General features: G+C 53.9%; 1 protein-coding gene across 3 annotated transcripts in view; it reads left to right on the forward strand.

The window, feature by feature from the left end:
* The first annotated feature begins 727 nt into the window (after window positions 1-727).
* NTRK3 (neurotrophic receptor tyrosine kinase 3) overlaps window positions 728-24,599 on the forward strand; it is a 203,381-nt gene continuing 179,509 nt past the window's right edge. For 2 of the 3 annotated variants that reach the window (XM_041418937.1, XM_041418938.1), the window contains exon 1: window positions 763-1,278. In XM_041418937.1, the coding sequence (XP_041274871.1) occupies window positions 1,031-1,278 (248 nt within the window). In that variant the 5' untranslated portion in view covers window positions 763-1,030. Of the gene's footprint in view, window positions 1,279-24,599 lie in introns of all 3 variants that reach the window. The other variant, XM_041418936.1, reaches the window with a different exon arrangement.

The raw sequence follows: 24,599 nt of genomic DNA on the forward strand, positions 1-24,599 counted from the left end.
GGCTGGGGGGGGCCTTCCTGGATGCTCTTCAGTCGCTTTTTTCACACCCAGCCGTCTGAGCTGCCTCTCGCTAGGATCCTCCAAAGAAGAAAAAAAAACCCCATTTAAATTTCTGTAATCCACACTGGCTTTTATTCTCTTCCAGTTCAGTTTAATCTCTCTTTCCTCTCCACCCTTATGTCCGGGTTGGGGGAGGAGGGGGGGAAACCCACCCAACAACCAAGCCAAAGGCAGCACCGTCCTCCAAAAGAGCTTGAGAAAGCAGGAGCCGAGCCAAAGCCCCTCTGCTCTCCCCCACCACAAATTTAACCCCAGCTTCAACTTTTCCTCCGCTCCCGGGGCTGAGCTGGGCTCCAGCAGTGGGGTTTTTCCCCTCTCTGCCCCCTCCTCCTACACTGATTTTAGCGGAGAGGGAGGGGGGGGTGGGGAATCCTTTTTATTGCGGAGCCCGGTTCTCTTTGCAAGCCTTCCTCCTCCTCTTCCTCCTCCCCTGCTTTTTGTGCCCGCCGCAGCAGGGCTGGCCAGGCCGGGGGAGGGAAGAGATGGGAAGGGGAGATCGCCCCCTCCTCTCCCTCTGTCTGTTTTTTTTGCAGGTGTGTCAATTTTAATTCTGCCCAGTAGGTGGGACTTGGTGACTTTCGCACCGTTTTTGTTATTTATTTATTTCCCCGGCTGCTTCTCTCCCTCCCTTCCTCCCCTCCCATCCCTCCCTCCCCAGCCTCCCGTTGCGATCCTCCGGAGCGGCTGCGGGAGCGGCGGGCGGCCGGGCCGGCATGCATCCATCCCCGCCCGCGGCCGCGGCCGCTGCCCTAGCGGGAATTACAGCCTCTCCCAGCCAGCTGCCAGCATGATTTCATCTGCTGGAGGATTTTTGCAGCTGATCGCTTGAGGTTTTGTTGTTGTTGTTTTTTTTTTTTTTTCTTTTTTTTTTTCCTCCCTCTGTCTTTGTTTCCTTCCCCCTTTCCCCCCCTTCCCCTCCCTCCATCCCCCCTTTCCTCCTCCTCCTCTTTTTTAGAAGCAGCAATCGGAGATGGATGTCTCTCTTTGCCCTACCAAGTGCACTTTCTGGAGGGTTTTTTTGCTCTGGAGCATTTGGGGAGACTATCTGCTTTCGGTGCTGGCTTGCCCTGCTAATTGTCTTTGCAGCAAGACAGACATCAATTGCAAGAAGCCGGATGATGGGAACCTCTTCCCCCTCTTGGAAGGGCAGGATTCAGGCAGCAGCAATGGCAACACGAGCATCAATATCACGGACATCTCAAGGAACATCACTTCCATGTAAGTGGGGGTCCCCCAGGGCTCCCCCTCCCGCGGCAGGGTGCGGGCTGGGCTGCCCGTGCGGGGCTCAGGTGCCCCCGGCATCGCTGCACTGGCTGGGCTCAGCCCGACTCCCCGGGCAGAGGATGCAGATCTGGCTTTTCCCTTACCCCATCCCCCCCCACAAAAAAAACCCCATAAAAAGCCCAGCAACAGTTTGGCCAAGGCTTAAGAGGAATAAAGTAAATGAGATCTGATTCCTTAGCAGGAGAGAGAGCAGCAGGCAAAGATGCTAAAGCTGCTGCTTCCTTTAACTGTTTGCTTCTGCAAGGGGAACGGGGACGCCACAGCCACACACCGCCACATATTTACCCAAACTGGGCAAGAAAAGCAAGTTCTGGACTGTTTTTTCTTTCTTGAGACTTTGTATCCAGTTAAAATGCCATTATTTTTCACATCCTCACATCAGAAAATGCTCCCTTCCCTGCCCTGGATGAGTGTATCTGGGGATCTGCGGTTTTGCATTTTTAAGAGGAGGAAAAAAAAAAAAAAGGACAGTGAGATGTTCCTTAAGTAGTTTATTTAATTCACATTGTTGTAATTTTGCAACTCGTCGTGGTGCCGCGATAGGATTTGTGTGTTTTAGGTTCGGGGTGGTGGCAGCGGTGGGGAGAAGCATCGGAGCAGCGAGATATTTTTAGTTGAGCACTTTGCGTTTGTTTGCATGCTTGTTTATCTGGAAAATCAACTTGAAGTTGCATTATCCTTGTTTGGAGAGGCAGTTAGCAAAGCCCATGTTAATCTCATCAGTGTGGAGTCGAGAAAGGAATATATTTTCCTTCTTCTGAGTCCATCATGCTCTGTGTGTGTGAAAAAAAAAATAATTCCTCATTGCTTCCAATCTCTGTTCTTTATTTTCCAGTACATTTTTGGGTGAGATGAACTCTGAGCCATTTCATTATTCTAATGCTAATTGAAATGTGAGCATTTAGGGAAATGTAGCCCCCAGAGCAAGTTGCCAGTGGGAGTTGAGCAGAGAAGAGGTGGAATCCTTTATTCTGGCAGTGAAATGCAGCAAGGTTCGAAATGAGTAATGGAGGGTTATTTATTTAATTTCTTTCACCTCGATGGCATGGTTGCATGGAGGGAGAGGGCTTTGGGTCTCTTCCTGAGGCTGTTTTATTTGGTCACAGTGCAATTGCAGCAGAGCCATGGAGTAATTGCAGTGCCTCTCTCGCAGCTCTGCTCATCACCTTTGCTGGGTAAAGATGACGGGAGCTGCTTTCCCCGCTTGCTTACGGGTTCACGCCATGCCCAAGCAGGTTTTCAGCAGGTCACTGACCCTGAATCCACAGCCCTGCCTTCCCCTCCCCAGAAAACCTCCATAACAACAGCAGGAATGGGGAAAGTAGATGGGGGGAGCTAATGCAACACTCCCCTTCCAATTGCCCCATATTTATCCTGCGTCGTGGTGCTGGAGTGTTTTCCCTGTGATGCTGGAGGGATGAGGGTGATGCTGGGGAAGTCGGAGAAACTCGTGTTTTTTCCCTGTGCTCTCTGTTTGTTGTGGTTTAGTTTTAACCCTTTGGGGGCCAGGGAGCAGCAGGAAAGGCAGGGAAGGGTTTGGAAGCCACCAGTGTGAGCGACTGTGCGTTGTCAGATGCACAGACATCTGAACTGCTGTGAGAGGTAGTATTACACGAGTGCTTTGTGCCCAGAAAATGTCTTTACTGCTTTGAAAATGAAAAATGCTGATAAGCAGTCTGTAAAAAGGAGTGGGGGAAAAAAAAAAGAACCCAAACCCAAATGGACAACTCCAGAAACAGATATTGGGTATTTTTTTTGGAAAGGAGGTTCTCTTAATTTGGGGAAGGAGAAGAAGGTGCCAGTTTTTGCTGGAATTCGTATGCCTCTCTGCTTCACACTGAGCAAAGCACATTCCTTCACCCCCTGCATCGCTGCTGGACCCGTGCCTTCCTTTTTGGGCTTGGGAGGGCTGAGGCACAGGACTGGGGTGAACCCCAAAATGCTCTCAGGGGCTGAGACTGTGCACAGATGAAAACTTTCCACAAGGGTCTGTGCTTACTGGGGAGGCAGTGCTGGTTTATAGGAGATAGTTATGGGAGCAGAGGGTTGATTTATGTGGCAGGGATGCTTCCCAGCAAAGGGGTCACTGCTGGGAGCCAGAGTTGAACCACGTTCATGCTCTTGTGAAGAAGCATCAGGTCCTGCACCCTTTCAGGCTGATGTCAGGCCTCTCCTTGCCAGCCCTGACATCATGGGTGTTGGGGTGAGGGTGCCTAGAAGCCCAGTCTGGTCATGGCTGAATCACTCCTGGCATGTGAGTCTGATTCAGCTGGGCAAGGAGCAGTGTTTTCCCCCTGCTTGCCATGCTCACGGGGACTTGGCCTCGTTAGGCAGCTGGTGGGCAGCCAGTGGGCAAAAGCACCTTCTCCCACGGGGCTGGGGTGAGCAGGGGAGGCTCAGTCCTGTCCCAGTGGCTGAGGGATGCAGTGCCCCAGCTGGAACCTCCTCACAGGCCCTGGGGAAGGTGGTGGTCGCTGCTCCATCTTGTAGCTGGTGAATAAGCAAATGGAGTGTGGGGTGGTGAAACAACCCTGTGACCAGGCAGAGCCTTATTCACGTCCAAAAGAGAGCTCAGCTTCCAAATCAGGGCTTGAGTGTTGATGATGAGAGATTGCCAGAGCCCATTTAGAAAGTTGGTTTAAAGAACCAATATAGCTATCTTGGAGGGCTTGCCCATGTTACCCCCTTGAGGGAGGGCAAGACCCCTCCATGCCAAGCCCACCCCAACCGTGCACTGGGTTGAGCCATCAGGAGCTTTGGGTTATATCACTTCTCAGGGGCTGATGAGGCCCTGTGAGGCAAGGACAACAGAAGAGAAACAGGAGACAACCAGGCTGTAGTGCTGCCCAAGGAGGATGGTGGGGCAGGCCAGTCCTGTGGGTACCTCAGTGTGGTACCCCACCATCGAGTCTCCTGTTGCACATTTCAAAGGATTAGCTTTTGCTTCAATTGCTGGTGCTTCTGGCTTCCCACACATCCTCCTTTTGGTAAAAGTCAGGGCTGAGTGGCTCCTGCCCTGGCTGGGCTGAAGGGGACAGTAAAGCACAACCTTGCAAATCCAGGTGGTGCCAGGTCAGTAGTGAGGCAGGGAAAAGGCAGGAGGCTCCTGCCCTCAGATGGATGAGGAGGAGGTTGGGTTGGCTGGTGTCCCTCTGCCCTTTTCCAGCACGCCCAGAAACTTACCTGATTTTGGGCTGCCTCCCTGGAGATGCACACAGATCCCTGTGAGCTGCCAGCAGCCCTGTCTAGCCAGAGAGCCAGCTTGGACCCGACTGACATGGCTCCAGTTTGGAGTCATGCCCTGTACTTCCCCCTCCCAATTTCAGGAGAGGTCACCACGGGGTTGGGGCATGTCTATGCCATCCCTTTTCCCGTGCAGCTGGGTGGCCTTTGCTGTGTCCCCAGCCAGGTGTGACTTACAGAGATGCTCACCCCTGTGACATGGGGCTTTACCCATCGCAAGACCAGAAGCACAGGCAGAACTTTGATCCCGCAGTTCCTGTGGCACAGAACCCCTCCCGCCCCCGCGTGCGTGTTTGTCACGGCGTGTCCCCAGCCCTGGCGCTGCGGGGGGCTGGCTGGCACACGGGGCTGGCCGGAGGGTGCCGCGTGTCGGGGTGCCTGGGACTCACCCCGCTGGCAGCGTGGGCAGCGCCTGCGTGCGCCGGCACCGTGCGTGGGGAAGGACAGACGGAGGAGTTTGCCATCTGGGCCTCCCTACTTCTCAGCTGTTGCTATGGCACTGCGGAGATGCTGCTAGGCAGGCGGTGGTGGCCTGCGTGTGTCACCCCTGGGCTCCCTCGAGGCAAGGAGATGTCCCCGGTTTATAAAGCCTTGCTCTTTACCCAGCCTTGCCAAGGGAGAATGGGGGAACTTCTGGTAAAACGTGCTGGATGGGTGGATAATCAGGGTGTATCTGTGCAGCTCATAGCTGCTTTCAACAAGGTGAGATGAATTCAGAGCAGCCCAAGAGGACATTGGGTTGCTCCTCTGTGGAGCACAGTGGGATTTTTGGGTCTCACTGGCAGGGCCAAGAGGAAGCATCTTGCTCTCCTCTACAGACAAGAAGAGCATTTTCATTCCTTCCTACCGGGCTGTCCCAGCAGTCCATGGCAGCATCCGCTCCATGCCGTGGGCCTGGCTGGGGGTGGGAGAGCCACGTCAGCGCTGGGAGCTGCGGGGGGAGCGGCAGCGCAGCCCCCACTCGCTGCGCGGGAGCTGGCAGCATGTGGAGAGGGGGAGAGCGAGGGGGTGCAGGGAGCAGCAGCACCCCTTCCCTGCTGGTGCCGGGAGAGCTGAGGCACAGGGAAAGCTCCTCTGTGCCCGTGTCTGGGGAGGAGGCAAGAAAGAAAGGGCAGGCCCCTTCCTGGAAGGGCTGGAGGGAGCAGAACTTGTTTTGGTGACCCAAGCAGCCATGGGAAAAGCTCCTGTGATGCTCAAATTATTGACTGCTCTGCTTCAGACAACAGGCACAAACTTTTCTCCTCTCTGTGTATCAGCCACGTTGTGCCCAGTGTGCCTCGAGTACTTCTACTCTCCAGAGATGAAGGGCCCTGCATTCCCAAAACCTCTCATCTCCTGGTCCCAGAGGCTTTGGATGCTCCAGAGATGATCAAAAAGGTCCCTAATTCAATCCATCTTGGATTTTCAGGGCTCTTGTTCATGCAGAGCATCTATCCTGAAGGATGTCAGGATGGGGGAGGCGGGCACAGCACCAAGCTTTGAGGACAGAAAAGGGTGCAGAGATATTTGAGACAAAGAGTTGGGCTGTGATATATGGTCTTGATGCTGTAGAGGTGAGTTAAGCCAGGAGCACTGATCTGTGTCCTCCCCCTTTCCTGTGTGCTGGCTGTTGGCTCCTTGCCCTGCTCTTACTGTCGATCTGTCTGCTGACCAATCCTGGAGAGAGGCACTTTCCGGGCACAGGTGATGTCAGGTATTTCTTCAGGAAGAAGACAGTTTTGGTGCCTGCCAGCACTTCCCAGACTTTTTCTGAGCCAAACATGGGGCCTGAGGTGCTGGCCTGACAGGAGGAGCTGGTGGCCCAGATGGTTTCAGCGTGCATGTGGCATGTCCCAACTCCTCATGTCATGCAGGTTTTGGGGAGGTCTAAATTGGTTCTGACTGATGGCTTGTCTCCTTACAATTGGAGAGGTGAGCCAGAGATGTTTCAGGTCTTGGAGAGATGTTTAATGGGAGGAAGAAGAGACTGGGGAAGGAGCTGCCTTGTTGTCCTTGGTGGCTCAGGGAGGTGTTGCCTCTGTCTAAGGGCTTTTGTAGAGCTCAGTCAGGGAAAGTTCTCTGGGTAGGCTTTACATTATTAGCTCACCCCGTGAAGCAAAGCATCTTCATGTGGTTTGGCATGAGGCTGCTTGAGGTCTCCCACAGCCCTGTGACCAGCCATGCACCCAGCCATGCTGGGCCCTGTCAGTGAACCTCCCAAAGAGTCCCTGAGATGTCCCATGGGATCACCTCTGGGGAGCCCTGCAGGTAGTTTGAGCTTGGTGATGCTTCCCAGTGCCTCCCTGACACACTGGTTTGTCCTGCCCAATGAAGAGCCCCTGCTTGGTGTTGTCCTGGAGTTTATGGCTGAGTTTGGTGGATCCCATTTAGGGGGCTGCTGACAAGTGGGAAATAAGCCAATCCCTAAGCCTGCCAGGCTTCTAAAGTGAGTGTTACTAGCGCTTGTACCTCGGAGTGTTACTACCAGGCACTGTGGAATAGCAGTAGTTCAGTGTTTCCTGCAGATGGGGTTTCGACAGGTGCTGTAGGTGCTTTCTAAGCAGGTGTGTTTGACAGCAGCCTGTGGGCTCTGCTCTCCCCCAAATCCCCTTGCTCTCCCCGCTGCACCGAGGGGTGCACGGCAAAGCTGTGGTCGAGGAGGTGCTGCGGGCGAGTTCCTCGCTCAGAGGCTGCACTCTGTGCCCACATGAGGAGATGAGGACCAGCAGCTCGCTCACCTCACGTGGCTCCCCATGCTCCTGAGAACCACGCCAGCAGCACCATCGCCACGGCGGCACAGGGCTGTCCCCGTCACCCCCAAAGAGGAGACGCTCCGGGTTGAGGCTGTAGGTGCAGGAGCGCCGGCAAACGAGCCGCCCGGAGGATGTCCCACAGCTCCCGGCCGAGCCTGCACCCTGCGCCCCGCTCAGCCCCGGCTCCTCGGCGCGGCGCATCCCGGCTCACCCGCTCCGCTGTTCCCGTCTGGAGGTGGCTGTGCCGCTAGAGGGCAAGCGGCAGCGGCAGACAGCCCGGCTCCGGGATGCGGGATGCGCGGGCACGGCCGGCTCCGAGCCGCACCGCAGCGCCGGGGGCTGCGGGGGCTCGGGGTCACCCCCTGCTCGCTGTCACGCTGGAAAGCCTTTGCCGTGGGTGCCCGGGCTGCTCTTGGGTCACCAAACTCGGCATCCCTATTCCTGTGCAGGCGCACACCGGTGTTGGATGATCCCTTAGGAGCCGAGTGGGTTGCTGGCTTGTGGCTTTCTGCTTTCTGCTCGGTGCAGCTGCTGGTCAGTGCATCCCCACCTATCCACAGCTCTTCCAGCAGTGCTGCAAGATACAGCCCCAGCCTGTCTGTGAATTGAGGTGATTTGCAGCTTTTTGGACGGTATTGGCCCAGCCGAAGCAGGTGCAGTGAGAAGGAGCAGTGCCTGCTTAGGGTCATGGCCTGCCCTCTGTGACAGCTTCTGGCTGTGATCCCCCAGGGAAGCCTCTAATGGCTCTGTCCATTTTACTGGTGGAGAAGATGAGGCATGGAGCAGTGGTGGAGCAGAGCGAGGATGGAGATCCTGTAGCAGCACTGGCCAGGATTTATCCAAGCATGGAGGGAGGGATAAACAAGGCTGTTCTATTGGTCCTGTTGTGTTTAGCAGGCATGAGAGAAGTCCATGGAGAAATCCTGGAGGCAGAGACAAGAGGGCACAGGCTGAGAGCTCTCTCTGAGGCCCTCCAGAGTAGGTAAAATGTTCTTTGCTCCTTTGATTAAACCTCTGCTGCACATGCTGGATGGAGGTCAGAGAGGTAAAGAGATCACATGTCCCTCTCCAAGGGAGGGAGGCTGAGAAGAGCCTGGTGTGAGACACAGCAAGGGTGAGTGAGGGCAGGAGTCTGGCCTTGACCCTGTCACATCCTCCATGTGCAGCTCCTGGGATTATCCCATTTTCCCTGGCAGCCTGGCCAAAGAGGGGCTGGTTTTTTCCCTTCTGGCTATTGCCAAGGGCTGCCAGAGTGATGGAAAGGCTGTGACACCCTGTGGTCCTGCAATGCAACAGCAAATGGACCCCCAGCATCATGGCAGAGGCAACATTTGGGTGGATGTGTGTTGGGGAGTGGGTGATGGCTCATGGGTGAGGGCCATGGTACTGTTCAGGGCCTGGGCTTCACTTCAGTTGAAGAAAGGGGGACTAAAATCTCTCTGGAGTCCCCTTGGAACACTGCACTGGAATCAGTGGCCAGCTCCCAGGGCAGCTCCACCAACCCTGCTGTGCTGTGTCCTTGGGTATCCCCACCTCTCATGTACTGTCTGGTTTCCAGACCCCAAGGAACTGGGCTGCCTTCCCTGTTCCCCTCTGTGTGAGAGCTGGCTTGCCTGGAAGGGCAGCACCAGGAAAATATGTGCTGTATTTTCAGCTTGTTTGTTTTCACTTGTAGCAGTTGAGGAGCTGAAGGAGAAGCCAGAGAGATGTGTACAGCCAGTTTTCTACCAGCTGCCACCCAGTGTTTTGGTATGGTGGACAATGGAGCCTGGTAGTGACCATGCCCTTCCTGTACCTGCATGTGACATCACCCCCAGCTTTGGTCTGCATAAGTAAAAACTGCCTTTTTAATTAAAACCAAAATTCCCAGCAGTGAGCAGAGAGGTCAGGAAGGGTTCCCCAGGGAGTTTGACCGCACATGTACAACTCAGGGTGCTTAATCCTGACTCCAGTGCTTGTTGAAGTGACAGCTAAATGCTCCTGGGATCGCAGGGAAGGATGCAGGGAGAAGCTGAGCCCAAGTGCTGCCCCCCATGCAGCCCCTTGCCTGCAGCTCTCCCACAGCTCCGTGCTGGGAAGGGGACAGGGCACTGGTGCCTTTGCTGGCAGCTCTGCACTGTCCCTGGGGGACTGAGAAGTGGGTAGGAGCAGATGTGAGCATGGTGAAGTCCCCATCCTTCTGGGTTGGGCAAGGCTGTCCCTTAACTAGTTCTCACCAGGCGGTTCCCACTAGGAAATGTTAATGTGGAAATGCTCAAACAGATGCTGGGAATCTGAGTGCTGCTGAGGACCCTGCATGCTCAGGGTTTTGCCAGGAAAATTAGGAATATGAATGCTCAGCTGAGCTGCAGAAATGCCAGGCTCTAACTCCTGACCCTGCCAGGACATGAAGCCACATGGGGGAGATCTCGGGTGACTGCAGCTGCTGACTTTCCTTCTGCTCCTGGAGCAGCCCTGGCCTCTTCCCCCATCCCATGCTCTCCATGGAAATACTGTGCAGTGACCTGGGCTGGGAACAAGGAGTCCTGGCTCTCCAGTCTGTTATCCAGCTGTGCAAATGCTCCCTTGGGCTGCCTGCCCTCCTCCTGCCTGTTCCTAACCCAGGCAGGCAAGGCCAGCTTGGGCATCCCTTGTGTCCCCCCAGTACAGATGGGACTGCGTGTGGGGAGCTCTGTGACTGGTGTGGCTGGGAAAATCTCTCTTGTCCCCAAAACTCTTTCCTCCAGGATGTGAATGGATGTTGTTGTGGCAGTGAGGTGGATCCTGACTTTGTCTGTCTCACTCCTTGCCTGTGCTCTCCCAGCCAAAATTTTGCCCAGGAAAAGTAAGGTGAAGGCCCCTGAGCCATTTGGTGGCTGTTGCTGAGCAGCCTGTGGAGCAAGCAAAGTTCAGTGGGACACAGGGTCAAGGATGTTGTGTGCTCCCATCTCCCCAACCTGCTGAGAGCATCCCTTCCTCCTGGTGCTCTCTTTGTGCCTGTTCAGAGAAGCTGAATCTTGCTGGGGACTATTTCCTCTTTTGAGCCTCACATGGGCTCTGGACACATCAGTGCTGTCCCAGTCTCTGCAGGGCAGAGTAGCACAGAGTGAATCAGCATCAGAGCAGCTCCCTTGGGAGGTGTTGTGCCCCTCATTTCAGGTCGGGGCAGGTGCTGAAGGGTGTCCTTGGGACCAGCAAAGCAAAGCTGGAGCCTGAGGAGTGCAGGCAGGGCACTGGTGCAGGGATGAGGACAGGGAGGGGCAACAAGGAGCTCTGCAGGGCTGGCACTGTGGGGGTTAATGGCAAGGTGCAGGATGCAGCTGGAGCGGATTTGGGAGAGGCAGAGCCTGAAGAGGTATCGGGTGGAAGAGCCGAGCTGTGGATGTTAGATGTGGGGGGCTGTGTGTGAGGGAGGCAGCAGTCACTGCTCCTGGCAAGATGCTGCATGTTGGTTTGGAGAAGAGGAGCTGGAGCAGGGATGCCCTCAGGTAAGGAGCTGTGAGGGTTGCCTGTCCTGGCTCTGGGCAGCTGGGAGGGATGTGAGTGTCTGTAGCTGGCTGCTGGTGGGCTGTGGGGTGTGTGTTGGTGTCTGTGACCCCCAGCACTTTGTGGGTTCATCCTCTGGCCCTTGGGAACACAAGCTTCTGGCTCCTTGCTTGTAGCTGAGATCCCATCCCAGGGCTAAGAGGAACTGCTACGGGTACCCCTGTCTGGAAATCCTCCTCTTTGTGCCCTGTCCTGCCTGTGCGCCCCTCCAGGACTCGAGGTGTCTGATGCTCCCAGCCTGGCATTCCTTCCAAGAGGGAGGGTGGTGGGACCCTCAAGCTTTGCCCCAGGCAGGGTGCCCAGCACCCAGCATGTTCTGGCCCCAAGGGAAGGATCCCTGCTTTTCAAAAGGCAGGGGGAGCATAGATTTATTTATTCAGAAACTTAATTAACATCTTTAAATATTAAATAGTAAACAAACCGTGTCTAGTGGGATTAACGTTTACAAGCAGGGTTTTTGTTTTTTTTTTTTTTTCCTGCTCTGTGGGACATGCACTTGTTTTTTAAGTGTTTGGGGAGGAGCAGCTGTGTGTGGGCTCTGGTTGATGGGTGAGGAATGGACCCACAGTGCTGCTGGTGTAGGAGGAGGAGAAGACAGGGATGAAGGGGTGGGAGGGCTCGGGAAAAATGGGGCAGAGAAGCAGGGGCGTCTGCCTGGAGCATTAATGTTGGGGAATTGCAGAGCCAAGTGCTGGATTTTGGCATTCCCTGCAGGATGTGTCATTCCCTCCTGCCCAGGCACGTGGAAGGGGACAGGCAGGAGATGGAGGCTCCTGCCTCAGCACAGCTAATTGCAATCAAAAGGTGGTGGTCCCTGCAAGGGGAGGTGGTTTGCAGCTGATCTGCATCCTATTATCTCTGCAAATGGAGGCCTGCCTGGTAGCAGATTACACTGGGGGTTATTTATTGGCAAAGCACTGTACAGTTTTAATTTTTCCTTTTTGCTTATTCAGGCTTTAGCTCCAGAGGAAAATAGCCTGGGGTGGCTTTGAAATGGATTCTCTCTGCCCCATTAACTTATTCAGTGAGTTTAATGGGCCTTTTTTTCTCTGAGCCTTGAAGCCATCATTAAAAGGCAGAGATTTATAAAAGCAAAGATACTCCTGAGCTTTAGTCAAACTTTGGGGGAGCGGGAGGGGGGCAGTGGTGTTGCTGCTGTCTGAGGTTCTGGTGAGGATGCGAGTTGGGTGTTGCTATTGTGCCCCTCTGGAAGTTTTACACGGATAAGGGGCCCAGCTTGTTTGGGGTGCTGCCCACGTATCTCTGCTGAGGATCTGTGGGATCTGCTGGGCTGTGATGAGTCCTCACCTGTGTTTTCTGGTCTCCTACACATTGGGACATTGCCCCGTGTGACCTGCCTGGGCTGCAAAGCTGCCTCTCCCCAGGCTGAAAGAGAGTAACTTCTCTTGCTTTGTGCAGGCTGCTCACAACTTTATTTTCACCTCTTTTATGCCATGCCAGGGCTGGGCAGTGCTCGATGCTTTCATGGGTGTCTGTGGTCAGTGCTTGGAGCTGTTCCCCTCCACCTCTCTCTCTGCTAGTGGCACGAGCCTAATTGCACCCCTTAATTGCAGCCCTGTGCTGAGCAGCCCAGTGCTGCAAGAGGTTGGGGTTTGCAATCCTGCAGGGATTGCTCTTATTTAGCATGTGGCCTCCTGTACCTTTTACAAAACAGGGGAGTGTCTGGAGAAAGAGATGAAGTGTCTGAGTGAATTCTCCCAATTTTTTTGGCACTTCTAGGATCAACCTTGCCCCTTCTTGTTTTGCAAGCCTCTTTTTGGGGAGTAAATATAGGAGCATGCAAGGTGTGGGTTGGCATGTCACCTGGGGCACCCTCCAGCTGGCATGGCTGAAGCTTTGGTCCCCAGGCCATGATGTGCTGCAAATGTCACTTCTGGAGGGGCAGTCTGTGCCTTGTACCACTGACAGGAAGCAGTGGCAGGGAAGAGCTGGGGGCAGCAGGATGTGTGTCCTGGCTCACTCCTGGACACGAAGCTGAGCTGTCACCTCCTGGGCTGGCAGAGACCAACCATGGTGTGCTCCAAAGTGGTGATGTCACAACATGGTGGAATTGTTGTGCTGGGACAACTTTTCCTGTACATTTCTTTCCTTTCCTTGCTTCACGTGCAGTTTGAGCAGGTCTGGTGTAACCCTTGCGTCTCTGTGCCCAGCCTGGCCCCTGCCAGCTCAGGACAGCCAGGGCTGGGACATTTGTGGTAGCTGGAGACCCAAACACAGTGCCACCCCTCACATTTTGTGCTGTGTGCTGAAGAGTGTGTCCCTCACCAGCCCTGCTGCAATTCAGGAGTGGGGGCCAGATGCTGTGGGACAGGGAAAGAACCTGCTTGCCCAGAGTGATGTGCTCAGGGTCAAGTGTGTGGGGCTGACCCCAACCCTTGGCTCCTGCTGGGTGCCAGGAGCAGCTGGAAAATGGGACTGGAGAGTGGGTGATGTGGCTCGTGTGTGCCTGTGCTGGTGGCCCTGGGCTGGCTCACGGCCCCCACCATGGCGTGGAGGGACAGCAGACCATGACCCTGCCTGCCTGTCACCAGCCTGGCAGCCCCGAGCCTCGGCAGGGGGAGAAGCTGGGGAGGGACTGTGGGGCTTGCCAGGAGGAAGGAAGGGCCCCCAGCTCCAGGAGGAGATGTCTGAGGGTTTATTTGTAGCCTCCCTGGAGGCACTGGCCACCAAGGCTGCCCTTGGAACAAGACCCCGGGGCAGCGCTGGAACAAGGACCTGCTGGAATCACCCAGAGGTTGTTGTGGCCAAGCAGAAACCAGTTGCAGCAGGCAGCCATGCTGGGCTAGGGATGGTTCCCCATGATGGCCTGTCTGTGACCTCCAGAACAAGGGGGAGGCTCCTTGGAGATCCATCAGCTCCCACGTCCCTCCCTGGGTCACAGCGGTCAGGGCAAGGAGCCACTCATTTCCTAATAAAGACCCATAAAATGCACTTCTCCCCTGCCCCTGTAAATCCTTGCCTCCCCTGTGCTACCTGCTGTGTAAATTGCTGCTGACCCTGTAAATCACCCTCTGCTTTGCTCTGCCTCCCCTGAATCCAGCCCTTCCCTGTAAATCCTCTGTCCCCATTAGTTTCCCACTGTTGACCCCCTTGCTCTGCCTGTGCTGTAAATCTTGGGCCCTGGTGAGGCTGGGGGCAGGGATGGGGTGAAGGAGGGCAGCTGTCCCAGGATGGGTTAATCCCTCCCACCAGCTCCTTGAGCACTCACTTGCCAGTGGGAGCTGGTGGAGGACATTTGGCCTGGCTGCCTGTGGGGAAGGTCATCCCTGCTCTGCAAGCAGGGCTGGGCTGCAGCCAGCTGGCTGTAAACTGGAGGGTGTTGGTATCCCAGCCCTCAGCAGGGCTCCTGGGATAGGAGACATTTCTGAGATGTAAAAATAGCTGGAGTGAAGAGAAAATCTCCTTTTATCCCTTGAGTGCTTGGGGTCATGCCATAGCTTAGCTTCACTGTGCCCCTATGTAAGCTCCCTTCAGTGGGCACTGAAGGAGCTGTAGGCAGCAGAGGTCCCTTGTGTAATGGAGAATTGTCACCTGGGCTCCTGATGGATGCTGATGCCCTTCTTCTGAGCCTTGAGCTGCTGGGATGACTATGCTGTGTTTTTTGCCCCTGAAACAGCACACAGGAGCTGAGGCAAAGGGTCTGGCAGAGACCTGACCTGATGGAGGTGTGGGAAGCCAAACATCAGCCCAGTGCCACGACCTGGGTGTGCTGGGAGGTGTCAGTGCCTGTGGGAAAGGCTGTGTCTGGAGCTCATGGCTTGTCCCTGATGCAGGCTGGAAGTGCTGCTGCTTTGCTGGGGTGTCCCAAGGGTGTGCAGGCAGCTGGCACCCAGGCAGGTTTATTTGGTGTACAGATCACCGAGTCTTTCCAAACCCTGGTGAGCAGAAACCAGTGACACACAGCTGCCTTTTTCCTCCCAACGAGCAGGAGTGAGTGATACCCTGGGATGCAGAGCTCTGCCCTGTTCCCACAGAGGTCAGTGGAGTGGATGCACAGTCAGAGCTGGGATGGGGTCACCCATGGGATGTTTTGGGATGGTGCTGTCTGAAAGGCTGCTGTGTGAACACAGGACTTAGAAGGTTCTGCTTGGCTCACTGGGGAGGAACACTCTGCAAGAGATCTGAGTGCCTTGTGATGTGGCTTTCTGAGTACCTCACTTCTCAAGGTATGAGTGGGAACCTGGGGTACCAGCCTAGAGCAGGTGAGTGCAGCCTTTCCTGACCTTTCTCTGCAAGTCCCAGGCCTGGAGGATCTCCTCAACTGCCTGAGTGGCTCAGGGTTTGGTTTACAGCAGTGCTGGCCCTGACCCAGCCTGGACTGTGTGTGTCCCCTGGAGAGGCACCGACCTGTGTCACCTGTGGCTCAACTCTCCCTGATCACCCTGAGTGTGGCTGCCAGAAAATTTGCAAAAAAAAAGAAAGGTGGAGAAGCTCAGGATGGCTGATTCAGGCATTAATATTAACTGTTGGTGATGCTCTGTGATGGACCTGGGCTTGACCCAGCTGGATGTTTCCTTTAGACCTTTCTCCTGCTGCCAAATATTTTTTTTATTAGTTTTTCTCCAGTATCTCATGTCTGAGCTGTGTATTAACACCGGGCTTATGATGCTGCTGTGCTCTGCCTTTGGGAGGAGGATGGAGGAGATGATGCGTTTGGTGGGAGCACAGGGATGCTAAACAGCAGTGGGAAAGGCAGGGGGCAGCGGAGGAGAGCAGAGGCAGATTTTCAAAATCCATATAAACAGCAAAAATAAATTTCCAGCAAACGCTTCCAGTCCTGCAGTATTAAGAAAGTGAAGCACTAGAGGATAAGGAAAGCATGAGCAATAACAGCAGGGATTTAGAAAGAATAAATCTTGCCAGACAAACCTGATTGCTTTTTCTTTTTGATGGAATCGCAAAATTAGTGGCTGAGCTGAACGTGGAAATCCTAATATATTTGGATTTAGCAAAGCATTTGATATAGTGTCTCACCAAATCTTACTCTCAAAATTAGTTCAGTTTGCCTTGGATATGACACTGCCAAATGGACTGAGAACTGGCTTAGGGCCCTAAAATCATAGTGATGGGCTGTGTTTGGGGAGAGGGGGAGCTGTGGGAGCAGAGCTACAACCTGGCTATTCTCACTGAAAAAAATGCAAAGCAAAACAACAAAAACCCCCAAAATAACAATAATAAAAAAAATCCAGGAATGTGGTCTGTGTTCAAGGCACCTTATTATGGGAATATTGACAAATTGGAGAGAGTTCAGAAGCAAACACAGCAGGGAAAAAAGGCATCAGAGGAGTCAGATTAGCCGTGGAAGGAGGCTGAGGAATCCCATGGCTGGAGGCATTTCAGGGGAGGCCAGGGCTGGTGGAGGCAGGTGGAGGCCACAGGGCTGGGATGGACATTTGGGACCTGGCAGGGAGCAGCTCCTCAGCGCCTTCGCCCCCGCACACAGAGACTCGCTGAGCTCCCATTTCACAGCCCTTTCCAGATATTATGGGATAAGCAGGGGAAAATTCACCGTGACTGTCAGAAAGAACATCCCTGACCGGGGGGGCTGGGCACGTTTCCTCAGGGAAAATCTTGACTCTTGGAATGAGCATGAGGAGATGGCCCTGGGTGATTTGTGTCAGAGATGGGGATTTTCTCCTGGATTGTGGGCTTGGATGGGAAGCTGAGAGTTGATTGTAGCTGCTTTGAGGTGCTGCCTCCTGAGATATTTATCTGCACCTCACAGGCATTTATTTATTATCGGGGAAAAGTATGGGAAACTGCTGGTGGCAGCAGGAATGCAGATGTGTCCCCAAGGGAGGATGGCCAAGTTCCTTCATGTTTAAAGCTTCTGGAAAGGTTATGACCCTCTGGTCACTTTGCAGAGTAAGGACAGGACAGCTTGATGCTGCTCACGGGATTTTGTGAGACTGCAGAAACTGGGAAGGATGAGGTCTTGCAGGAGGTTCATCCATGAAGCTGTCTGTCAGCATGCTGAGCTCTAGGAGTCCTTCAGCACTCAGCTGGGGCCTGGGAGGGATGCTGAGTGTGTGGAGGCTCTTGGCACAGCTGCAAGGCTCCCACAAGGTAAGGAGACCCGTGGCTGTCAGCCATGGCTGGTTGGGATCCTCTGGATGCCAGCAGGGCTATAGCTCCCCACTGCCAGTGGGATGGCTTGGCTGAGCCAGGCTTTTCTGCTTGCCTTTTAAAGCAAATGTGTGCCTTTTGATGCAGCTGCAAAGAAACTTTTGCTATGGAAGATGTAGCTTGCTAGAGGGAATGTTGCTTTGCATAGGGAACAGCCACCCTTGTGGGGCAGGAATTAGCTGGGATGAACCAGAGCTGGGCAGAAAGCAGTAAAGAAGAGTTCCCGTGAAGGGCTCCTAGAAGATGGGGTGGCCTTGTGTTGGTGCTCTGGTCTCCCTGTGAGAGCACAGGGTTTTTTCAGCCCTGCATGGTTCTTCAAGTGATCCCCTGCTTTGCATCTTTGCATTTCTCCCTGCCCAGAGCTGAGCCTGCTGGGATAGGGCTGAACCAGGCAAAGTTTGGGAGGTATTTTTAGCTGTTCTAATTGTGGCAAATAAATGCCATTCTTACTTGTTGGGATTGAGCTATGGCTAAATCACAACTGGTTCTAATGATGATAATTACCGGATTTCAATATTTATAGAAACGGGTTCTTCCTTCGTATTGGCAGATGCTGCTGTGCTCTCACCTTCACAGATCGAAACCTTGGCTCATTATTGCTGCACCTATTTACTTACTTGCACATTTTTTAACCCACAGATGACAACACATGAGAGATCTGAAAATATGTGGGCCCAGTGCAGACATTGTAATATTTGGGTAGAAGCCGTGGGATGAGTAGAGAAGCACCTCCTGAGAACGTCTGGACTGGGTCCTTGCTTTTTGGGAACTCTTTAGAGATGTTCTCAGGGCTGCAAGCTTGCCTGGTTCTGCCAGGTCTTACCCCCCAAGGGGTGGCTGTGTCTGTGCATGTTTTTGCCTGTGTTAGAGCTGTGGCTGCTGCCTGGGGTTCCTGTGTGCCCCAGCACACGTACACGCTGTGACTGGGACAGAGCTGAAAGGTGACAGCTCTAGTCCTGTGATGCTGGACTTGGAGGAGCCCTTGGAAAAGGCTCTGGGAGGTTCCTGCCTGCAGCAGCAGCAGCTTCTGGATGTCTTGATTTAGCAACATCACTCTTGACTCTGGTACTGCAGAAGGGTGGGCACCTTTAGGAGCACATGGGTGCAGAGCCATGGGTTTGGGTGGCACGTCTGCCATCCCCTAAGCCTGGGATGAAGGTGCACATCCCCCTGGGCTGTGTCAAACCAGCCCTGTTGGGTGATTGCTGCCTGCAGATCCTCACTGGTATCCAACCCCATACACCCATCAGGTCTGAGGCTCCCTCCTTGAGCAAGGTGTAGAAAAGATTCACTTATTCAATTTGCTATCTCTCCAGTGCCACATAAGCTGTATTGATAAATTAATCTTATATTGTTGTGACTAAACAGCCCTGCAATTTTTTACACTGTGCAGTCTAATCTGTCTTGACAGCTGTATCATTAGTTTATATTTGTTGTAATCTTATTCACTGTGCTGGCTGTGGGGAGTTTTTATTTGAGGTGCTGTGCTGCTGTGCAGGCAATGGGCACAGCTCTCTGCTGGGCATCTCAGGGTGCTGTGGGGTGCAGCCACCTGGGTGCCCTCCCCAGGAGTCAGCCCCAAATTCTGCTCTGCTGCCTAATAGCAGAATCTTCCTGGTGGCAGCATCCACAGGCCTGGCTGGGCCTCACCAAAGCATTTGTGCTGCTGAGGTTTTGATGGGGACCTCCAAGTTGGGGTAAAGACAGAGAAAATGTGAATGTTGGAGGAACTGCATCTTATGACATGCTGAAAGTTCTCCTGTGTGACGGGAGATAAGTTGTTTACTTGGCCCGTGCTTTAGTTTTCCATGACACAGGATGGTCCCTGTTCTGCTGCTGAGGTTAGCTCTGGGTTACAGAGGATAAAGGGACTGTGGGAGCTGGGGCTGTGCAGTCTGTCACCCAGGGCTTTGGAGAAGGGATGGTGATATGTGCTGGCATAGTGTTGTGCGCTGGAGGTGACAGTAGCACGAGTGGCTGCTCCCCTGGCTTCAGCCTGGTTTTGCTGTCCTTGGCCCAAGAGGGGCTGATTCATGTCTCTGTTGATTTTATAGTGTCCCTTTGCTTTGCAGGAAACTTTGCCTGCATGTTTTTACAAAAACTTCTCCCCAAAACTGTGGAACAAATTGTTTCAGGTTGGTGACTGAGACTTCAGCCAGCAAGGAGGGAGAGAGACTGCATACCCTGGGCATGGGACAGGGGCTGGGAGGCATTTTGGCTACTGTTTTCTGCTTTCTCTTGAACTTGCTGAATTTGAGTGAGGAAGAACAATTACTGGAGTGCAGACTTCTTATCTCTGGCCAGGCATGGATGGTTCAATAACAGCTCAACCCCAAACATCTCTCTTGAGCCCATTTGTTTGGGAGAGCATTTGGGATCTGGAAAGATGCTACCAAAGTAGAAGTGTAGATGTGCACCTTGCAGCCTGACAGTGCAAATTGTTCTTGATTCCTTTGAACAGCGTCATGCACCTGTAATGTGGGGTCCAGCAGTGCTCTGTGCTGGGCTCAAATCCACCCTGGAACCACTAATGTGTGAGCCTAAGGGACGTGCCAGCTCCTAGTGCTGTGCTGGTGCTGCCTGTGTGATTCCCCCCTTGCAGGCAGGTCTGGGAGCAGAGGGTGGGATGTGCTGTGTGACAGCTCCAGGGGATTTGTGTAGGGCTGCTGGGGGAGGATGGTGAAACTTGGTGAGATCTGCATAGTGGTATCAACTTTGAGGGTAGGAAAATCCCTGTTCCAGGAGAAAAATGCTTGGGAAAACATCTGCAACCTGCTCATTGCCAAGCTTGCGGTGATGATGTGAAAGAGGTTTCACGTGTGCTTGTCCATGAGTGCTGGTGGTGTGACTGCCCACCATGCAGCTTGGAAGCTCCTTGCTGTAGCCCAGGTTGCACCAGAGTTAAACTACCACTCATGATGTTATCTCTGGTTGGGAAGGGCTGGGTACAGCCCTGCTAGTGCTGAAACCTTGGTTTGCATTCTGCAGCTAGGAGAGCCTCCTGCTGTCATTTGTCATGGGCTGCAGCTGGTGACAGGGTGACAGGTGCCAGCAGGTTGAATATGGCTACACAGCATGGCCAGAGGCAGGAGGTGTCCACACTGCTGGCAGAGGCATCACATCCTCCCTGTCTCCCATCTGGGTGGGGTGATGGAAATGGAGATGGGGGTCCCTGGCCCTTACCCTAAATCTGGGGTTGATGACACTGCAGTACATCTGCCACCATGGCAGTGGCACTCCTGTGCTGCTGGCCTGCTGTCCACTCCCATGGAGAAGATGCATTTCCCACTCAGCTGGTCTCTGCCGCCTGGGGACCCTGCTCCAAGCTCTACTGGTAAAGGATAACCCATCACCTGTGAGGACTCTGCCAGTGTTTTCAGCAAGGGGTTGACTCGTGGTGTCAAACCTGAATGCTGTGCAGCTGGGGCTCCCAGGTGGGAGTGGGTGACTTGGTGTGGGAAGTGGGTCCACTGGAGCACGCAGGAATTGCCCAACCTGCTGCTCTCTTTGCCACATGGAGGAGATTTCTTTTCTGCCTTCCAGCCCTCTCCACAGTGTTTGATGGCTGCTGTTCACACCCAGCTTGCTGATTAGCTCCATGTCAGCGCTGGGAGGGCAGAGTGGGCAGGAGAGGCCTCCCTGGAGGCTGCATTGGTGGCAGGGCCAGGGATAAAGTTCAGCTCTGCTCCTGCCACCCTTGTCTGTGGCCACCTCCTGCTCCAAGCGAGGGTGTTGCTGGGGCAAATGGCAGCTTTTTGCTGTTTATAACCCTCTCACCCCTTAGCCAGTGTGAGGATGTCTCAATTATAATTTTAACCTGTTTATCCCTGGGTGACTTGCAAGTCCCTGCCCTTGACTGCCAAATGGGTCTCACTCATCTATCAGTGCCAAGCTTTGCTTTAAGTTCAAGGTATTCCCTGTGCAACTCGGAGTAACCTCCAGTGCTGCCAGATCCTAGGAACTGGTGTCAACTGGGAGCCACAGGGAGTTTTGGCCGGTGCTGCTATGCTCCACCCATACTGATGAGATGATTTCCATAGCAACTACAGGATTGTTCAAAGAGGAGTTAGGGGAAAAATGTGAAAAGCCAAAACCAGCCCAGCTTAAAACCATCAATGGCAGAATCTGTTGGTCAGTGTTTGGGGTGGGTGGGGGCTTCAGGAGATCTTGTATTCCCTCTCCCCCAGAAGTTCTCTGGCTCTGTGTGTTTGTGTGGACCTCATGGGCCAGGCAGCCCAAAATGTGGAAATGGGAGCTGGTGCTTGCGTTGCACATCTGGGGAACTTTGGCATGCCCTCATGGGGCAGCTCTGCCAGGGCTTTGGGGCTGGGAGGGGACAGGAGTGTGCCTGGATGGCTGTGTGGAGGCAGCATGTGCTGATGCTTTCGAGGGAGCCATGGAGGATGTTGCAGCTGCTGATGCACACAGTCATTTCCCAAGGTGATGGAATCACTGTGCTCACTGTCAGCAAGGTGGTTTCCGCAGTGCAGGGGGTTGTGTCAGCTCAGGTGGGAGTCAGGAATGTCTTACACCTCTTCCTGCTTTCCTGTAGGGTCCAGAGTCCTGGGGAGGGAGCTACAGCTTCTGGCCTTGGAGCATCCCAATGCTGGTTTGGCTCTAGACTCTGCCTCCCCTCTGTCCTTACCCTGCTTCCTTCACTTCTGTCTCCTGCCTCTCTGAGAGCCAGCGAAACGTCTGGAAGGGCTGTAAATGATGATTTTAGGGCAGAAAACTTTGCTGATGTGGTGAGAGGTGCAAGCTTGGCATGGGGACACTCTGTGTCTCATCCCAGGGGCTGAATCCGAGCCTTGGCATCGCAGCAGGAGAGATCAGTGTGGCTTCACCCAGGGCTGTTGGGGAGATCTGTGGTGGTTTTGGTGGTGGCTTGAGTCTGGGGGCTTTGGGCAGGTCTGGTTCCTGGCAAACCTGAAGGTGTCTGAGGGGCTGGTGGCTGCAGGGGGCTGTGAGTGAGGTCAGTGTGGGGCCATATCAAAGTGTGGGTTGGTGGCACCTGGGCCAGCGCTGCAGCTGCAGAGAGGGAGCACAAAGACGTCCCTTCTCCATGCCACTGCAGTCCCCACAGCAGGAGGAGGAGCTGGCTGCAGGAGGGCTGTCCCCAGCAGCTGCTGTCCCCAGCAAGCCCAGCCTGGCACACGGTGGGGTTTCTGGAGCCCAGCTGTCCTGGCTGCGAGCGAGCCAGCCCTGCTCCCCGGAGGGCTGCCTGCTCTGGGGGCAGACAGTGTCTGTATTCTTTGTGCACGGTGAGTTTTCCTTTCCTGACAACCTGCTGGGCTCAGGCAATTTGCTTTGAGGATGGGCTGGTGCTGGGACACTCCCGGCCCTCCAGCTGCCCAGGAGCAGAAACAAAGTTTCAGTGATTCCTTGCAAAAACAAACAAAAAATAATAAAACCATATCTCCCTGGAGGGACTTTGTCTGATGATCTGCTTTCTGGCTTCAAAATTCTTCCATAACCCTCAATGGCACCAAAAAGACACATGTCCTGTTATATACATCTTCAGACCAAGTGGTGACAGGGCAAGCAATGTCAGGAGGTGAATTGTAACTTCCTTGCTCCCTGACTCTCCTCAATTAATACTGAGCAGGACCTTTGGATTCCTCAAACACCCCTGTGAGATTTTATACCTGTCAGTTTAATGCCAGCCTCCTGGAAATCCTTCAGCATGAGGAGGCTCATTTTCGGGAGCTCAAAGCTATTGGGCTCATCATATTTTTGCTCGTCTCGTTCTGATGTGTCGCTGCTGTGGTCTTGAAACTGTGCAAAGCCCCAAGCCCCAGTGATGAACAACATCTTCAAATGGTGCAAGGAGACCCTGTTAGTGCAGGGTGGGGCTGTCAGTGCTGGGTTAGTGTTTGCCATGTGTCGGCCACACTGCAGTGACTCAGGTTGTGTCCTCCTGCCTTGCTCGTGGTGTAAAACAAATCTCAGCTGATTAGCAGCCAGGGCAGCTCACAGCAGTGTGCTCGGACAGTGGGAGCTGAAGGGTTCAACCCACCTTTGGCCCTGGTCATGGAGGTGCCCATGGTGAGCAAAGGGCTGGGGTTTGGTTGGTGGGGGCTGGTTTTGGTGTGCTGGGAAGCTGCAAGACAAGGTGCCAGGCAAGCAGAGGCTTCTCCATGGTTCAGCTATGCCTGTATGTAGAGGAATGGCAGATTGAGCTGAGAGAGGAGATAGAAACTGTCCCAGGATTTGCTGTTTGTGCAGCTCTAACACAGCAGCCTGGTTAGCAGCATCTCTGGCTGTCAGAGTGTATTCTATGAGATTTTTGCAAGGTGCTTTATTTACATTTATAAGAACAAAGCAGAGTGCTGGGAGAGGAGCTTTTAAAATGTCTGTTGCCTCCCTGCTCTCCTTTCTTCCCCTGCCTGTGTCATGTTTATAGGCATGCTGGTTTGCTTTTCCTTTTCAGAGCCAGCTGACTTCCCACAAAATACCTGTTATCCTGGGAAGCCTTGAGCTCTGAGTCACCACATCTTAATGAGTACATCCCCCTGCTCCTGAGTGATGCTTCTGTTCCTACACCTCTGCAAAAAGAGACAAGTCTCTGTGTGTGTGTCCCTTGCAGGAAAAGCTTAGTGGAGGGGAGGGAGAAGGTTATTTTCATGCATTTTCCTGGGGAAAAGGGGACTGAGGCCTTCTCCTGGGTGATGGAGGAGCCCCTGCATTGCTGCTGGGGAGGGTGGGCAGAGCTGGCTGTGATTTATTTGAAGTGCAGATAAAAGCCTCGGGGGGTCACGGCAGTTGGCTCAGAAATAAACTGTATGGAGAATTTAACTGGTTCTTTGGCTTTATGGGGAGCAGCTGGAAGCTGAGCAGGCAGATCTGTGATGCTGTGGAGGTAATGAGGGCTTTGGAAAGTCTCCTTTCAGGCTGGAGATACCCTGCCCGTTGCTGTCCTGAGGGCAGAGGGAGAGAGCTTGGCCTGTGGCCAGCCCAGCTGGGCATTGCTGCCTGCTTGCTTGAGCTCCATAAACATCTGAGGGGCCAAAATGCTGGAGGATCAGAGTTCAGGCTCCCTGGGAGATGGTTGGGAAAATAAAAAACAACCTAGCAGCCTCAAAGGAGCAGGATCCAAGTCCAAAAAGATTGTCTCTCCCCTCCTCTGTCTTGGCCAGTGGTTTTCCCTGTGTTTGGGGTCTGTGGGAAAGCTGGAAATGGGATGAGCTGCAGTCTGGGGGTGGTAGAGCTGTGGGGGAGCAGAGGAGGTCAAAGCAGGATGGAAGGCTGTGGGAGAGCCCTGGATTTGGCTGCTGGATGTCCATAGCTGTGCAGAGGCTGAGGCCTCCTTCGGCATCTACGGGTTGAGCTCTGGGCTCTGGCTCTTTGCTGCTTTCAGGATCCAGGCACAGAACACTGCCCAAAAAGGTGCACCTACATCAAAACAGGGCTAGAGACAAAGCTCATAAGGATGTCAAACTCTCAAAATGAGGCTCACATGGTAGCTGTGGTTTTTGGGAAGTGTGCTTGTGGGTTTGCGTGGGTGGGTGGCAGCAGGTCTGGGTTAAGGCCTGCAGCCCCCTCCAACCATGGCACTGGTACAGCCGCATTCCTGCCCCTCACGTCTGCTTTTACTGGACTCTTGTTCCT

Source organism: Onychostruthus taczanowskii, unplaced genomic scaffold (genome assembly GCF_017590055.1).
Source record: "Onychostruthus taczanowskii isolate IOZ18803 unplaced genomic scaffold, ASM1759005v1 scaffold6, whole genome shotgun sequence".
NCBI classification, from domain to species: Eukaryota; Metazoa; Chordata; class Aves; order Passeriformes; family Passeridae; genus Onychostruthus; species Onychostruthus taczanowskii.